General features: G+C 38.2%; 1 protein-coding gene across 1 annotated transcript in view; it reads right to left on the bottom strand.

The window, feature by feature from the left end:
* Positions 1–19,496, bottom strand: part of LOC128653403 (centrosomal protein of 164 kDa-like) — a 262,023-nt gene that overhangs the window by 218,334 nt on the left and 24,193 nt on the right. Inside the window, exons 8-12 of the mRNA XM_053706655.1 lie at positions 15,255–15,311; positions 12,474–12,551; positions 11,687–11,752; positions 4,339–4,407; positions 4,191–4,253 (exon numbers count right to left, since the gene is read on the bottom strand). Coding sequence (XP_053562630.1) covers positions 4,191–4,253; positions 4,339–4,407; positions 11,687–11,752; positions 12,474–12,551; positions 15,255–15,311 — 333 coding nt within the window. The remainder of the gene's footprint in view (positions 1–4,190; positions 4,254–4,338; positions 4,408–11,686; positions 11,753–12,473; positions 12,552–15,254; positions 15,312–19,496) is intronic.

Here is a 19,496-nt window from a genome sequence, read left to right as displayed (position 1 = left end):
AACGAAAATTAGACTGTCTAGCCCTAGGTTTGGCTCTGTCTTGAGGCAGGGCATGGCCTTTACCTCCTGTAATGTCAGCGATAATTTCTTTCAAACCGGGCCCGAATAAGGTCTGCCCTTTGAAAGGTATGTTAAGTAACTTAGATTTAGAAGTAACGTCAGCTGACCAGGATTTTAGCCACAGTGCTCTGCGTGCCTGAATGGCGAATCCGGAATTCTTAGCCGTAAGTTTAGTTAAATGTACTACGGCATCTGAAACAAATGAATTAGCTAGCTTAAGTGTTTTAAGCTTGTTTGAAATCTCATCTATAGTTATTGAGTCAAGAGTCTCTTCCAGGGACTCGGACCAAAAAGCGGCCGCGGCCGTGACAGACGCAATACATGCAAGGGGTTGCAATATAAAACCTTGTTGAACAAACATTTTCTTAAGGTAACCCTCTAATTTTTTATCCATTGGATCTGAAAAGGCACAGCTATCCTCCACCGGGATAGTGGTACGCTTAGCCAGAGTAGAAACCGCTCCCTCCACCTTAGGGACCGTCTGCCATAAGTCCCGTGTGGTGGCGTCTATTGGAAACATTTTTCTAAATACAGGAGGGGGGGGAAAAGGGTACACCGGGCCTATCCCACTCCTTAGTAATTATCTCTGTAAGCCTCTTAGGTATAGGAAATACGTCAGTACTCGCCGGTACCGCATAGTATCTATCCAGCCTACATAATTTCTCTGGGATTGCAACGGTGTTACAATCATTCAGAGCCGCTAATACCTCCCCTAGCAGTACGCGGAGGTTTTCAAGCTTAAACTTAAAATTAGAAATGTCTGAATCCACTCTATTGGGATCAGAACCGTCACCTGCAGATTGAAGCTCTCCGTCCTCATGTTCTGCATACTGTGACGCAGTATCTGACATGGCCCTATTATTATCAGCGCACTCTGTTCTCACCCCAGAGTGATCACGCTTCCTCTAAGTTCTGGTAATTTAGACAAAACTTCAGTCATAACATTAGCCATGTCCTGTAATGTGATTTGTAATGGCCGCCCTGAAGTACCCGGCGTTACAATATCACGCACCTCCCGAGCGGGAGATGCAGATACTGACACGTGAGGAGAGTTAGTCGGCATAACTTTCCTCACGTTGTTTGGTGAATGATGTTCAATTTGTACAGATTGACTTTTATTTAAAGTAGCATCAATGCAATTAGTACATAAATTTCTATTGGGCTCCACTTTGGCTTTAGCACATATAGCACAGAGATATTCCTCTGAGTCAGACATGTTTAACACACTAGCAATTAAACCAGCAAACTTGGAAATACTTTTCAATTCAATTTACAAATAATATGAAAAACGTACTGTGCCTTTAAGAAGCACAGAAAAAGTTATGACAGTTGAGTAACAATAAACCGGAGAAACTATAAAATTAAATTCTTTCCGGTAAAAACACAATTTTAGCAAAGGATTGCCCCCATTAGCAATGGATAACTAACCCTTAAATAGCAGAAAAAATGTACAGAATATAATGTTTTTTATCACAGTCAAAGCACAATCTCACAGGTCTGCTGTGAGTGATTTACCTCCCTCAAAATAATTTTTGAAGACCCTTGAGATCTGTAGAGACGAACCGGATCATGCAGGGAAGAAAACAGACTTGTGACTGAATTTCTGATGCGTAGCAAAAGCGCCAAATGAAGCCCCTCCCCCTCACACACAACAGTGAGGGAGATCAGTAAACTGTTTTAAATTAAATAAAATGACCGCCAAGTGGAAAAAAACAGTGCCCAAAACAATTTTTCACCCAGTACCTCAGAAAATTAAACGATTTAACATGCCAGCAAAACGTTTAACATCAAATAAATGAATTGTCATAGATAGCCTGCTGCTAGTCGTTCTCACTGCAAGATAGGCTAAAGTTTTATGCATACAGTATTATCCCAGTGAAGTGCCATTCCCCAGAATACTGAAGTGTAAATATACATACATGACAGCCTGATACCAGTTGCTACTACTGCATTTAAGGCTGAACTTACATTATATAGGTATTGGCAGTATTTTCTCAGTCAATTCCATTCCTCAGAAAATAATATGCTGCTACATACCTCTTTGCAGGTGAACCTGCCCGCTGTCCCCTGATCTGAAGTTTACCTCACTCCTCAGATGGCCGAGAACAGCAAAATGATCTTAACTACTCCGGCTAAAATCATACAAAAACTCAGGTAGATTCTTCTTCAAATTCTCCCTGAGAAGGAACAACACACTCCGGTGCTGTTTTAAAATAACAAACTTTTGATTGAAGTTATAAAAACTAAGTATAATCACCACAGTCCTCTCACACATCCTATCTATTAGTTGGGTGCAAGAGAATGACTGGGTGTGACGTAGAGGGGAGGAGCTATATAGCAGCTCTGCTGGGTGATCCTCTTGCACTTCCTGTTGGGGAGGAGCAAATATCCCACAAGTAACGATGACCCGTGGACTGACCACACTTAACAGGAGAAATTTATTTTAAAATCGGATAGATTTTTTGTTAAAGTTGTTGGCTATTCTGTGGAATCTGTAGGCGCTCTACAAATATCTGATAATAAAAATAATACATATTCAATTTCCATATTTATCTTTATATAAAAAAAACATTTTTATTGATCAATATTTAAAAAAATAAATAAAAAAAGACACACAAAAAGAAAATTATTAACCAGTTAAAACACAAACAATAAATCAAACAAAAAACAATGTGTTAGTGCAAAAAGGATATGTCCAAAAAAGTCAATTGGCGATTAAGTACCAACTCCAAATGTGCTTAAGTGATCCCAGGGATTACTTCTCAGTGGAAATGAATGCTGCAGTCAAACTCTAAAGGTTAACCTAAAAAAACAACCAGATCAATGCTCCCAATGGTGAAGTCCTGTGAGAGTTTCACATCAAGCTCTAGTTATAAAAGCAATGGGAGACTCCAGCAGGAGCAGGTAGAAGTGAACACAGATGAATGTCAAAACAATTTACTAAAACAGGTGTTAAAATCACAGGGGTTTACAGAGAACAACCACAGCAACTATTTGGTGAAATAATCATTGGATTTGAGCGTGTGATGTCATGTTGTGGGCGGAGACCAACCTTCTGAACTGCAAACCGTAATCATAGACATTGTTTACAATATACAGTCTGTGTAATATATGGATGTTCTAGCTGTGGTTGTTCTCTGAAAAACCCCTGTGATTTTAACACTTTAAAAAGGACAGTCTAGGCCAAAATAAAATTTCATGATTCAGATAGAGCATGTAATTTTAAACAATTTTCCAATTTACTTTTATCACCAATTTTGCTTTGTTCTCTTGGTATTCTTAGTTGAAAGCTTTACCTAGGAGGTTCATATGCAAATTTCTTGGACCTTGAAGGCCACCTCTTTTCAGAATGCTTTAACAGTTTTTCACCACTAGAGGGTGTTAGTTCACGTATTTCATATAGATAACACTGTGCTCGTGCACGTGAAGTTATCTGGGAGCAGGCACTGATTGGCTAGACTGCAAGTCTGTCAAAAGAACTGAAATAAAGGGGCAGTTTGCAGAGGCTTAGATACAAGATAATCACAGAGGTTAAAAGTATATTATTATAACTGTGTTGGTTATGCAAAACTGGAGAATGGGTAATAAAGGGATTATCTATCTTTTAAAAAAATAAAAATTCTGGTGTAGACTGTCCCTTTAAATAAATTGTTTTACCATTAATCTGAGTTCACTTCTATCTGCTCCTGCTGGAGTCACCCATTCATTTTATATCTAGAGCTTGATGTTAGGCTCTGCAGTATGTGAGTATACAATTTACATGCGAATTAACCCTGTAGTCTCACAGGACTTCACCATTGATCGGTCTTATTTGAGGTTAACCCTTGGAGTTCGACTGCAGCATTAATTTCCCTGGGATCACTTATGCACATTTGGATTTGGGATGTAGTCGCCAATTGACTTTTTGGACATATCCTTTTTGCACGAACACATTGTTTTTGGTTTAAATAAATAGACTTAGCTCAGATAGGTAGAATTACCCCAGTGTATGGATACTCCCATTATCTAGTTATATTTGTCTCTGATTATCTATGTAAATTATAAAACTCATATAGCTTTTAAAAATTGGTTTTAGCTCTGGTTTAAGACTATAATTTGACCCCAAGCAGCAGATGGATCTCTTTACTCACCAAAACGGCCTTTCTACTGTTGGCAGATTCTGAAAAATCTTCATCCTCACTCACTTCCAAGGCCTGTAATGATGTGGGCAAAACAGCTGTTTATGTGTTACACATCCAGTGAGTACAGAAAAACATTAAACAGAAAAAAGAAGCTCACCTTGGGGCTGAGAGGCAAAGGTGACAGGGCACTGATATCTAACACCTTTTCATCTAGCTGACCAAATTCCTAGAGATAACAGTATAGTTACATGACAATTAGTTATTGCAGCTGGTAGGTCTGTGACAACAGAAGAGCAACATAGAAATATTGTATATAATTAAAGGGGGACATGATACTTTAAAAAAAAAAATATTTATTATTCATATATATATATTTATATATTAGAACAGAGCGTTGTGGATATTGGAACAGTAAAAAGGTAACAAGTTTAGGTAAATGTGGAGTTGATCGCTCTGTTTAAATATCGTTCCCAGGTGCCATAACCACCGCTGGGAACCCAACCATAAAGGTAGCATGTTTAGGTAAATGTGGAGTTGATCGCTCTGTTCCAATTCCCCCCCCGCCCATGGCGGGATGTGGTACCTTCTGAATTTGGGACGCTAAACTACCCATTCACTAACTGCTGCTCTTTTACATACATAATAGAAATGTTTTGAGTAATAAGTCCCTTTTTAATGTGACATAAAACTGCCGAGTACAACCACAGAAGCATGGTAACTTTCTCCTGTGCCTGCAGCTCTCTTCTAAGTCATTCTCTTATTTCAACCACTTAAAGGAACACTCAAGTCAAAATTAAACTTTCATTATTCAGATAGAGCATGTAATTTTAAACAGCTTTCCAATTTACTTCCATTAACAAAATGTGCACAGTCTTTTTGTATTTAAACTTTTGGAGTCACCAGCTCCTACTGAGCATGTGCAAGAATTCACAGAATAAATGTGTATGCATTTGTGATTGGCTCATGGCTGTCACATGGTACAGGGGGAGTGGAAACAGACATAACTTTTAAAATTGAAAGAAAAAAAAATCTACTACTAATTTTAAGTTCAGACAAGTGCTATTGCATTGTCTTGTTATCTTGCATTTGTTGATTATGCAGATGTACTGTGTTGACTGGTCCTTTAACAGTGCATATTAGTGAAGTTCTGCATCTTCATACTGGGCGCTGCCACCTTGAAAAGTGAGTATTCATGTAGCCTGTGTGCACTGTGCATATTCACAGATCAGTGATGTTTTCCTGATAAGCCGTATCATGCAATAATACAAAGCAGGGGCTATAAATGTTTGCAGTGGCTGCAATACTCTATTCTATTCCTGAGTTGTTTTTTTACAAATGTTATGCAACTTTTAAACTGTGGTAAAAACGGCAAAAATGTAAATCTTCTGATTTCTATGGTGCAAGCTAATCCAAATTGCAAGGTACAGCTGCCAAAAAGCCAGCAAAGTCACTGACCTGTGAAAGCACACGGCTTCTGTCACAGAAAGCAACAATACGTGTGCACCAAGATGGTGTCGCTCAGTATAAAATGTACAGTTTAACCAACTGCCTTCTGTAATGGGTTAAAATAAGAGAATGGCTTTAAAGAGAGCTGCAGGTACAAAACAATAGTAGCCACGCTACTGTAGTTGTACCCAGCAGTTTAATATCCATTTTAAGATGTAGGTGGCAGCTCATTCTGCCCATAAAAACTGATTGCACCTTTAAAGGGACAGCCTAGTCAAAAATAAATTTTCATGATTCAGACAGAGCATGCAATTTTAAACAACTTCCCAATTTACTTTTATCATCAATTTTGATTATTTCTCTTTGTATTCTTAGTTAAAAGCTAAACCTAGGTAGGCTCATATGCTAATTTCAAAGCCCTTGAAGGCTGCCTCTTATATCAATGCAGTTTGACAGGTTTCAACAAATAGAGGGCTTTAGTTCATGTGTGCAATATAGATAACATTGTGCTCACGCCTGTAGAGTTACCTAGGAGTCAGCAATGATTGGCTAAAATACAAGTCTTTCAAAAGAACTGAAATAAGGGGGCAGTCTGCAGAGGCTTAGATACAAGGTAATCACAGAGGTAAAACATGTATTACTATAACTGTGTTGGTTATGCCAAACTGGGGAATGGGTAATAAAGGGATTATCTATCTTTTTAAGCAATACAAATTCTGGTGTAGACTGTCCCTTTAATAATCAATTTTTTGGGTGTATGACTAGACCTACATTGAATCCTGGTCACTATTTACACAGGAATGTTAAAACAGACACGAATGAGAAATGGAGGAAGCATTTTGTAATAAATAAAATGGCTTGGTCTTGTCATATGAGGATGGCCTCTCACCACCTAAAGATTAACATGTGCAAGGCTGAGCTCCTTCTTATGCCCCCCTCAAGCTCTACACCTACTTCTGACTTCTCTATCCCTGTTGACGGCATCACCATTTCCCCATCGCCCCAAGTCCGCTGCCTCTGAGTCACACTTGACTCAAACTTATCCTTCATCCCCCATATCCAATCGCTTTCTACATCCTGCCGCAACTATCTACGCAATATTTCCAAAATACGCCCTTTTCTGAGCGCTGACACCACAAAGCAAATAATCCACTCCCTTGTTATCTCCCTTGTCATAACAGTATAGTTACATGACAATTAGTTATTGCAGCTGGTAGGTCTGTGACAACAGAAGAGCAACATAGAAATATTGTATATAATTAAAGGGGGACATGATACTTTAAAAAAAAAAATATTTATTATTCATATATATATATATTTATATATTAGAACAGAGCGTTGTGGATATTGGAACAGTAAAAAGGTAACAAGTTTAGGTAAATGTGGAGTTGATCGCTCTGTTTAAATATCGTTCCCAGGTGCCATAACCACCGCTGGGAGCCCAACCATAAAGGTAGCATGTTTAGGTAAATGTGGAGTTGATCGCTCTGTTCCAATTCCCCCCCCGCCCATGGCGGGATGTGGTACCTTCTGAATTTGGGACGCTAAACTACCCATTCACTAACTGCTGCTCTTTTACATACATAATAGAAATGTTTTGAGTAATAAGTCCCTTTTTAATGTGACATAAAACTGCCGAGTACAACCACAGAAGCATGGTAACTTTCTCCTGTGCCTGCAGCTCTCTTCTAAGTCATTCTCTTATTTCAACCACTTAAAGGAACACTCAAGTCAAAATTAAACTTTCATTATTCAGATAGAGCATGTAATTTTAAACAGCTTTCCAATTTACTTCCATTAACAAAATGTGCACAGTCTTTTTGTATTTAAACTTTTGGAGTCACCAGCTCCTACTGAGCATGTGCAAGAATTCACAGAATAAATGTGTATGCATTTGTGATTGGCTCATGGCTGTCACATGGTACAGGGGGAGTGGAAACAGACATAACTTTTAAAATTGAAAGAAAAAAAAATCTACTACTAATTTTAAGTTCAGACAAGTGCTATTGCATTGTCTTGTTATCTTGCATTTGTTGATTATGCAGATGTACTGTGTTGACTGGTCCTTTAACAGTGCATATTAGTGAAGTTCTGCATCTTCATACTGGGCGCTGCCACCTTGAAAAGTGAGTATTCATGTAGCCTGTGTGCACTGTGCATATTCACAGATCAGTGATGTTTTCCTGATAAGCCGTATCATGCAATAATACAAAGCAGGGGCTATAAATGTTTGCAGTGGCTGCAATACTCTATTCTATTCCTGAGTTGTTTTTTTACAAATGTTATGCAACTTTTAAACTGTGGTAAAAACGGCAAAAATGTAAATCTTCTGATTTCTATGGTGCAAGCTAATCCAAATTGCAAGGTACAGCTGCCAAAAAGCCAGCAAAGTCACTGACCTGTGAAAGCACACGGCTTCTGTCACAGAAAGCAACAATACGTGTGCACCAAGATGGTGTCGCTCAGTATAAAATGTACAGTTTAACCAACTGCCTTCTGTAATGGGTTAAAATAAGAGAATGGCTTTAAAGAGAGCTGCAGGTACAAAACAATAGTAGCCACGCTACTGTAGTTGTACCCAGCAGTTTAATATCCATTTTAAGATGTAGGTGGCAGCTCATTCTGCCCATAAAAACTGATTGCACCTTTAAAGGGACAGCCTAGTCAAAAATAAATTTTCATGATTCAGACAGAGCATGCAATTTTAAACAACTTCCCAATTTACTTTTATCATCAATTTTGATTATTTCTCTTTGTATTCTTAGCTAAAAGCTAAACCTAGGTAGGCTCATATGCTAATTTCAAAGCCCTTGAAGGCTGCCTCTTATATCAATGCAGTTTGACAGGTTTCAACAAATAGAGGGCTTTAGTTCATGTGTGCAATATAGATAACATTGTGCTCACGCCTGTAGAGTTACCTAGGAGTCAGCAATGATTGGCTAAAATACAAGTCTTTCAAAAGAACTGAAATAAGGGGGCAGTCTGCAGAGGCTTAGATACAAGGTAATCACAGAGGTAAAACATGTATTACTATAACTGTGTTGGTTATGCCAAACTGGGGAATGGGTAATAAAGGGATTATCTATCTTTTTAAGCAATACAAATTCTGGTGTAGACTGTCCCTTTAATAATCAATTTTTTGGGTGTATGACTAGACCTACATTGAATCCTGGTCACTATTTACACAGGAATGTTAAAACAGACACGAATGAGAAATGGAGGAAGCATTTTGTAATAAATAAAATGGATTGGTCTTGTCATATGAGGATGGCCTCTCACCACCTAAAGATTAACATGTGCAAGGCTGAGCTCCTTCTTATGCCCCCCTCAAGCTCTACACCTACTTCTGACTTCTCTATCCCTGTTGACGGCATCACCATTTCCCCATCGCCCCAAGTCCGCTGCCTCTGAGTCACACTTGACTCAAACTTATCCTTCATCCCCCATATCCAATCGCTTTCTACATCCTGCCGCAACTATCTACGCAATATTTCCAAAATACGCCCTTTTCTGAGCGCTGACACCACAAAGCAAATAATCCACTCCCTTGTTATCTCCCGACTTTACAACTGCAATAACCTACTCGCTGGCCTTCCTCTTTCCCGCCTCTCCCCCCTTCAATCCAAATCTTGCAGTCCTCACCTCCTGTTTCTCAACCTCCTACCCTTTTAGATTGTAAGTTCCCACGGGAATAGGGCCCTCAATCCCTCCTGTATGTGTTTGTAAATTTTGTCCTGCCTCTTACAAGTCTTGTATTGTTTTATTCAAATTAATTGTATCCATGAACAGCGCTGCGGAATATGTTGGCGCTTCATAAATAAAGTATAATAATAATATTCTAATTTACTTTTATCATAAAATTAGCTTTTTTCCCTTGGTATTCTTTGTGGAAAGAGAAACCTAAGTAAGCTCATATGCTTATTTCTAAGCCGCTGAACTACCTCTTATCTCAGTGCATTTTGACAGTTTTCCACAGTTAGACAGTGCTAGATCATGTGTCTCATATAGTTAACATTGTGCTCACTCCCGTGGAGTTATTTAAAAGTCAGCACTGATTGGCTAACATGCAAGTCTGTCAAAAGAACTGAAATAAGGGGGCATTCTGCAGAGGCTTAGAAACCAGGTAATATATGCAAAAAGTGTATTAATATAACAGTGTTGGTTATGCAAAACTGGGGAATGGGTAATAAAGGAATTATCTATCTTTTAAAACAATAGAAATTCTGGAGTAGACTGTCCCTTTAATAATACTTATACCTAAGCTACCTAAAATACTCTTTGCCAAGAATACTTTTGCTGGTCATGAAGATAAACAAGGACAATCCACCTTGAGAGAACACAAAGCTAGAAAGAGTAAGGAGGAATGCGAGTAGGGTTTAAAGCTAAATGATAATGCATAAACGATATCACATTGTGAAGCCTTCTCCTTCCATTGGTAGGTTGAACTAGCTAGCTCCAGAAAATATTTCCTAACCAAAAAGTTATTTATTTAAACTTGCAGCATTTATGCGTTTGAAAGCATAAGAACGTACATTTATTTATTTGCTGGAGTGATGTGTATTATAAGTGCATGAGAAATATTTCAAATCACATGGTGATACTACTCATTCCATTGGTGGATTGAACTAGTCAGCTCCAGAAAGAAAATGCTTCCTAACAGAAATTACCATTAAAAAAGGTGTTTATTTCAACTTAAAGGGAAACTTTTTCTTTCATGATTCAAGTAGACTCTAGAGAATACAATTTTAAACAACATTCAACTTTACTTCTATTATCTAATTTGCTTAATTTTTTTTTAAGATATCCTTTGTTTAAGAAATAGCAATGCACTTGGGTGAGCCAATCGCATGAGGCATATATGTGCAGCTACCACTCAGCAGCTTCCTAGCCTATCAAGATATGCTTTTCGGCAAAGGATAATAAGAGCATGAAGCATGTTTTGTTCATTAAATCAGTTCCTAATTTATGCATAGTATGCATCAGCAGCTAAATACAAGTGCCTAAATACAAAATACATAAACAACAAAGATATAATGATCTGCAAAATATTGTGCTAATAAACTACTTATTTAACCTGGTGAACATGTTTATCTAATCCCCATGACTGTGGCCAATTAGGGCTATGTGTAAATGAGTTTGTGCACTGGTCTAAGCAATCAATGTTTAAAATGTACCTGGGTATCCGATTGGCTTCTGCATTTTGCGTTATACTTAGATTGCAGAATTTCACTTCTACACCTGCTATGGGGTGTGGCACAAAGTTTATAACAAAATCAAGCTATTTTGTATCGAAATTATGAATGAATGTATATTGTAAATTATTTAATTAATTCATTAATTTATGGGGAATTAAGATTTTGAATTGTTACTCCCCTTAAGTAGTCTTATCAAAGTGAATGTGAAAAATACGTAATGTACTGCTATACTCATAAATCCATCAGAACAGACAATTGAAATATGCAGTGGGTATTACTAAATGAAACAAATCAAATAGAATCACAAAGATAGATTTATAGATAATATCAAGATAGTTGATAGTCAATAAATCTCTGCCATGTCAGAGCTACAAATAAAATCTCAAAATGTGTAGGATTTAAAAGTGCAGTAAGACTAAAGACCAAAATGAAACGTTATTGGCTAGTTGTACGATTCAGCACCAATAAGATATGATATGTTAGTGATTTGTGGTCTTAAAGGGACATGAAACATTTTGACATTGTAATATAAAAAATGTTTGTGTAGTAAAACATTGTTATATACTTTCATTATTTATTTTGTCCACATTTTCTATAACTGTTCCTATAAAGCAATTGGTAATGTTTACATTATATTACATGCAGATGATAGAAGGATTTACTTTAATGTCCTTAATAATAATAATAATAATAATAATAATAAATACAAATCTAGCGTAACCTTCACTCAGCAACAATTAATCCATATTATTCCAATGTACACAGATACTACCTATCCTTAGTGTAAAAAGAAAGACCCCAAGTAAGTATTACAATATATTCCTTCTCAGACAAGCAATTCACATTATATGCATTTGTACTCACCAAGACATTCCCTCTTCTCTTAGCAGATTCTGAAAATTCTTTGACATCTTCTAAAACTTTAGCTTCCTGCATTGAGAAGTAGAAAACGGTTTATTATGAGCTGAGAAAGATACGCGAGTTAGACAAAATGTTCAGCTAACAAACTTGAGCTCCAGCCTTAGAATACGTGAATAATACCAAGTATGAGATCCAACCTTATTATTATCATCCAATTTTCTTAGTTCTCTTGGCATCTTTTGTTGAAAAGCAGGGATGTAAGCTCATGAGCTTGCATGTACTGTATCTGAAGCACCATGTGGCAGCAGTTTTACAAGAGCACTAGATGGCAGCACTATTTTATGCCATGTAGTGCTCCAGCCACCTACCTAGGTATCTCTTCAACAAAGGATAACATGGGACCAAGGCAAATTTCATAATAGACATAAAAAGGAAACTTTTTTTTTTTTATTGAATGCTCTGTCTGAATCACAAAAGAAAATGTTTGAGTTTCATATCCCTTTAACTGAAGCACAGGGCTAGCGAGTCTCTACATGTAGTGCAGGGTCAGAACTACTGACTTACAGCAAACTCATGATATAGCATCAGAAGTAGTGCGCCGGCACAAGGTTTGTCCTCAGGAATAGCAGCTCAGATACCTTCAAAATGTATCCTGCAAACTTCCACATTCATGACCATCAAGATCAATGCACTCTCCTTATACAAACGTATGTACACTTTAGACATAGAGAAGTGAGAACCTGCCCTCTCTTCATTAGCTGTAAGACAGCATTGTATAGGAAGAGCATACCTTGGGGCTAAGAGGTCTTGGCGATAAGGCACTGATGTCCAACACCTTTTCATCTGACCGACCAATGGACTTCAAATCCTAAAGAAAACAGTACAATTACATGATAATGAACCTCACATTGTAGTTGTAGAAAAGTAGTAGTTGTGTGAAAAAAAAAAAAAAAAAAAAAAAAGTGTAATTAGTGTTAATATTTTTGAGAACTCATTTCTTTACAGTGCAAATGTTGGCTCCACTTGGTATAAATTCTGGGTTTATAACCAGATCCATCGTCATTCTGATATAATCTAGATAATATGTATTTAAATCTAAATAAGTAACTCCTGAAGAAATTCAATTAATATTATCATTTATTTGTATAGCGCCGCACTGTAAATACTAACAAATACTTACAAAGAGGCATCTTATAAGTGACCCTAACCATGAAGATGTGAAAAACAGGCAAGTGTTGGTGCACACTTCCAGCCATCAGGACAAATTACTTAGGGCTAGATTACAATTGGAGAGCTAATTTATCGCATACCCGCAAATGGGCAAATGTGCCCGTTTGCGGACGCGGGATAAGTAATCAGCCAATACAAGTGACAGTGGCGGTTTTGGGGGTTAAACACATCACTGAAAATTGCCTTTACATTGCGGCCTATGGGAACTGTGTGTTCCCAGAAAATATGTACTGTACATGCTTATATAAAAATATACTTATGTGGTAGCCTGTGTATATACTCATATTAAACACATAAAAATATATGTATATAAGCATATACATATATATTTACAATTTGCTGCCATCGCTGCATGGCTTACCCCCTTCGTTGCGCTTTGGTTCTGTGCCGTGTATGACGGCATCAGAACGAGGCTCCCATTGGAGCCTATGGAAGCGTGCTCTCGTGATTACTGTCAACTTGTAATACCAGCGCACGTTAGAATGTGCTGGTATTACTCAGTGGAGCGCAAATATCGCTTTCCAGAAACATTTTTAAAATAAAGTATTACACTCAAATACATATTAAATGTAAAATATAAGTTTATTATTAAAATAAAATATATAAAAAGTATTTTAAAGGGATATGGTATATGACAAGGTGTTCGACTGGGAAGTGCTCAAGGTGTGTATCTATATTTGTATCTGTGTATGAATATATATATATATATATATATATATATATATATATATATATATATATATATATATATATATATATATATATATATATATGTGTGTATGTATGTGCACACATACACACCTTTAAAGGGTCATTTCAGTCAAAATTTAAAATGCACATAGATGAATTACATCTTTGAATAGAAACATAATTTACATGAATTGGCAAAAATGCTTCTATTAAAAGCATAGTTAGATATTCTCAGTGCAACAGCATTTTAAATGATGCAGCTTCTCAGAGCGCCAGTGGGGCTTGTATCATGCCAGCAAATTAACAAATTGAGTCATTGTCAGATGGTACAGGCACCTTAGGCTCTCTGATCAAGTGTTGTATTTAAAATGCTGGTGCACTGTACATACTTAAATACACTTTTAAAACAGTTATAACTTTTATTAGAAGCATTTTTGCTAATACATGTAAATTACAAAAATGCTTCTACTCAAAACTGAAATGATATGTGGATTACAATTTTGGCTGGATTGTCCCTTTAAGTCCTTCCAAGTCAAACACCTCACACCTTGTCATTGTTCTTAATGAAGAAGAAAATGTTATTTTGAATTATTAAAGTAAATCATACAAAAAGCAGTAAGAATAAAAGTAAGGGTACTGCTATCCATGGTTAAAACAAGATGGGAATCAAATAGAAAATTTACAGTATACTATTATTGCATATCATCTAATTTTAGACAATATCTGTCTAGTAACTTTAATCAATTATTTGTGCCTTACTCTCAAGCTTTGTCTGAATATCCCTTTGCCATTTAAGCCATAACATTGTCTTTGCAATATAAGTGCTCTTAACTTTCCTAGTTTACAGGGTTTTTTTTTTTACTACTTTATAACAGAGGTGCAAGCAGTTCCACAATGATTTCAATTTCAGCTTCCATTGCCACGTGCATAGCAGAGACAAATCTATAAAACGCAGGATTATATCCTAAATATTTATCACTATGCCTTCCGTGTGGGAAGCGTACTTCTATCTGCTATAAGACAGCTGATCAGTTAAGGGAGGGGCAGATGGAATAAAAAATTGGGTGTGAAATATAAATGTTAGGTTTCTTTCAGAGTTGAAGAAACCTGCAGCCATCTTGAAGAGCTGCCCATTTGGAAGTCTTTTTCAATCATTTTAAAAGGGGGAATAACACTTGCATGGAGTTTAATTTTTTTTCTACAAACCTATTAAAATAAAAAGTGTATTTTGGGGTTAGCCAGGCCTAGAAAACTCTTTACTGTCCATTAATAGAGTGTATCTGACTTAAGTGGTTTGATTATGCTGACCATGGTTCATGGTTTTACCCAATTCTGGTTAAACAATAGACTTATGTCTGCTTGTAGAAGAGTCCCATTAAACTAGGTGCAGTGAACTCTGAAAGGTTCTAGATTGTAAGTTCCCACGGGAATAGGGCCCTCAATTCCCCTTGTATTTGTCTGTAAAATGTTGTCTTATATTGTATTGTTTCACCGTTGTACTTATATCTTTGTACCCATGGACAGCGCTGCGGAATCTTTTGGCGCATTATAAATAAAGAATAATAATAATAAAAATAAAAGATGTATGAGATGACAGCCCAGATCAGATGCATATGATGTAGCATGAAAGAGAATGTATCTCCATACTCACCAAGATAGCCTCTTTGTTATCTGCCAAATGCTTGGCATCCTCACTCACTTCAGAGTCCTGTAATGAGATGGGCCAAACAGCTGGTTATACACAGAGTGCAGCATGCCAAGAAAAAAAAAAATATTAAAAAGGGACAGTCAAGTCAAAATGAAACTTTCATGAGTCAGATAGGGCATGCAATTCTAAACAACTTTCCAATTTACTTCTATTATTTAATTTGCTTCCTTCTCTTATTATGCTTTGCTGAAAGGTTTATCTAAGAAAGCCCAGGCGCAGCAAAGAACCTAGGTTCTATCTGCTGATTAGTTGCTGTATGTATGTACATACACAGATTGTCATTGGCTCACCCATGTGTTCAGTTAGAAACCAGTAGTGCATTGCTGCTACTTCCACAAATTATACCAAGAGAATGAAGCAAATTTGATAATAGAAGTAAACTGGAAAGTTGTTTAAAATTTTATGTTCTACCTAAATCATGAAAGAAAAGTGTTAGGGTTTCATGTCCCTTTAAGTAACTACAGGCATGGACAGAATGCAACCTCATTACTTGCAACATAGTGAGTACAAGGACAAACCTCAAAATGAGCGCCTTTTAGGGAACACAGGCTTATGCATCAGGCATGGAAGAATGTAGACAGCTCAAGGTAAAGATTTCCTGTCTGGTGACCAAAGGTGTGACCCTACATCTAGCTACTTATAGCTAAGAAAGACCTCCGAAATAGCAATGAATAAATAGCATCATCAGGTACAGCCTTCATTTTAACCCTAACCTCAAGACACTGTCCATTCCAATTCCCTTCCGTCTAAACCCAGTTCCCCCAACACATTTACCATTGGTGGCTGTTTCAACCCAAGTATAATTAACACTAACAATGTCCTCCACTGACTGCAGTTACCTCAAAAGGCTGTTTTGATTCCATACCATTACCTTCCTAATAGCAACCAACCCACTGCTCTTAACACCCCTAAACTAGATGGCTCACTCTGCCAACACCCCCAGTATGACATCCTCTAGAAAAAGTTTTTTGTGTGGGTATTGCAACAGACTACACACAAAAGCAACTAGATTATCATACTAATACTATTGTCTATCAGCTGTCATGTAAATTTATAACCATAATTTTTTACTTTGGTCTATTACAAAGCGACTGTTGGCAGGAACTTATGGATTCTAAACGATCTGGCCCTAAATGTGGGATCTCTCCTTATATACTTCAATAATATCAGAAAATTTGGTCAGATAGGGGAAATATTACTTCATATTTATATCTAGATTTGTTTATGTTTTGAAAAAGTAAATATAAACGATCACTTTCTGTTGGTAGGCCAAAATGTTTCTTGTTCTGAAACTGTATACTTTATTTATTACCCGTGTTATTTTGTTAAAAAAACAGAATTTATGCTTACCTGATAAATTACTTTCTCTTACGGTGTATTCAGTCCACGGATTCATCCTTACTTGTGGGATATTCCCAATCCCTACAGGAAGTGGCAAAGAGAGCACACAGCAAAGCTGTCCACATAGCTCCCCTCAGGCTCCACCCCCCAGTCATTCGAACGACGGTAAGGAGAAAAAGGAGAACCATAGGGTGCAGTGGTGACTGTAGTTATTATAAATTAAATTTGAACCGGACTTAAATGTCAGGGCGGGCCGTGGACTGAATACACCGTAAAATGAAGTAATTTATCAGGTAAGCATAAATTCTGTTTTCTCTTACTTGGTGTATTCAGTCCACGGATTCATCCTTACTTGTGGGATACCAATACCAAAGCAATAGGACACGGATGAAGGGAGGGAACAAGTCAGGTAACCTAAACGGAAGGCACCACTGCTTGCAAAACCTTTCTCCCAAAAATAGCCTCCGAAAAAGCAAAAGTATCGAATTTGTAAAATTTGGCAAATGTATGCAGTGAGACCAAGTCGCTGCCTTACAAATCTGTTCAAAAGAAGCCTCATTCTTGAAAGCCCATGTGGAAGCCACAGCTCTAGTGGAATGAGCTGTAATTCGTTCAGGAGGCTGCTGTCCCGCAGTCTCATAAGCCAAACGGATGATGCTTTTCAGCCAAAAGGAAAGAGAGGTAGCAGACGCTTTCCTACCTCTCCTCTTACCAGAATAGACAACAAACAAGGATGATGTTTGTCTGAAATCTTTAGTTGCTTTTAAATAGAATTTTAAAGCACGAACCACGTCAAGATTGTGTAAAAGTCGGTCCTTCTTAGAAACTGGATTAGGACACAGAGAAGGAACAATGATTTCCTGGTTAATATTCTTATTAGAAACCACTTTTGGAAGGAAACCAGGTTAGGTGCGCAAAACAACCTTATCTGCATGGAAGCCAGATAGGGTTAATTACACTGCAAAGCAGACAATTCAGAAACTCTTCTAGCAGAAGAAATGGCTACTAAAAACAAAACTTTCCAAGATAAAAACTTAATATCTATGGAATGCAAAGGTTCAAACAGAACCCCTTGAAGAACTGAAAGAACTAAATTTAGACTCCAAGGAGGAGCCACAGGCTTGTAAACAGGCTTGATTCTGACTAGGGCCTGTGCAAACACCTGAACATCTGGTACAGCAGCCAGACGCTTATGTAACAGAATAGACAGAGCAGATATCTGTCCCTTTAAGGAACTAGTTGACAGACCCTTCTCCAATCCTTCTTGGAGAAAAGACCATATCCTTGGAATCCTAATCTTACTCCACGAGTAACCCTTGAATTCACACCAACAAAGATATTTCCGCCATATCTTATGGTAAATTTTCCTGGTGACAGGCTTTCTGGCCTGTATCAGAGTGTTTATAACTGATTCAGAGAAACTAGATTTGGATGCTTGAATTAGAAGATCCTGCCTCGATGGCAGTTTCCATGGTGGGACCGATGACATGTCCACTAGGTCTGCATACCAAGTCCTGCGTGGCCACGCAGGCGCTATCAGAATTACCGAAGCCTTCTCCTGTTTGATTCTGGCTACTAGCCGAAGGAGAAGAGGAAACGGTGGAAAGACATAAGCTAGACTGAACGACCAAGGCGCTATTAAAGCATCCATCAATGCCGCCTTGGGATCCCCGGATCTGGATCCGTAAAGGGGAAGTTTGGTGTTCTGACGGGACACCATCAGATCCAATTCTGGAATGCCCCATAGCTGAGTTAGCTGAGCAAAAACCTCCGGGTGGAGTTCCCACTCCTCCGGATGGAAAGTCTGACGACTTAGAAAATCCGCCTCCCAGTTGTCTACCCCTGGGATGTGAATTGCAGAAAGATGGCAGGAATGATCCTCCGCCCATTTGATGATCTTGGATACTTCCTTCATCGCTAGGGAACTTTTTGTTCCTCCCTGATTGATGTACGCTACAGTCGTGATGTTGTCCGACTGAAATCTGATGAATTTGGCCTCCGCTAGTTGAGGCCACACCTGGAGCGTATTGAATATCGCTCTCAACTCCAAAATGTTTATCGGAAGAAGAGATTCTTCCCGAGACCATAGTCCCTGAGCCTTCAGGGAGTTCCAGACCGCACCCCAGCCTAACAGACTGGCCTCGGTCGTGACAATGATCCACTCCGGTCTGCGGAAACTCATTCCCTGAGACAGGTGATCTTGAGACAACCACCAGAGAAGAGAGTCTCTGGTTTTCTGGTCCATTTGTACTTGAAGAGACAAATCTGCGTAATCTCCATTCCACTGTTTGAGCATGCACAGCTGCAGTGGTCTGAGATGAATTCGGGCAAAAGGGACTACGTCCATTGCTGCAACCATTAAACCAATTACTTCCATGCACTGAGCCACGGAAGGCCGAGGAATGGAATGAAGAACTCGGCAAGTATTCAGCAGTCTTGACTTCCTGACCTCTGTCAGAAAGATTTTCATTTCTATTGAGTCTATTAGTGTTCCCAGGAAAGGAACCCTTGTGAGCGGGGACAGAGAACTCTTTTCTACGTTCACCTTCCACCCGTGAGACCTTAGAAAGGCCAGAACGATGTCCGTATGAGCCTTGGCTCTGTGAAAGGATGACGCCTGTATTAATATGTCGTCTAGGTAAGGTACTACTGCAGTGCCCCGCGGTCTTAGTACCGCTAGAAGGGACCCTAGCTGTTTGCCCAGGAAGGCGAACCTTAGGAACTGATGGTGATCTTTGTGGATAGGAATATGTAGATACGCATCCTTTATATCCACGGTAGTGATATATTGACCCTCCTGGGTCATCGGCAAGATTGTCCGAATGGTTTCCATCTTTGAGGAAT

Source organism: Bombina bombina, chromosome 3, assembly GCF_027579735.1.
Source record: "Bombina bombina isolate aBomBom1 chromosome 3, aBomBom1.pri, whole genome shotgun sequence".
NCBI classification, from domain to species: Eukaryota; Metazoa; Chordata; class Amphibia; order Anura; family Bombinatoridae; genus Bombina; species Bombina bombina.
This window is presented reverse-complemented; position numbering and strand designations above follow the sequence as displayed.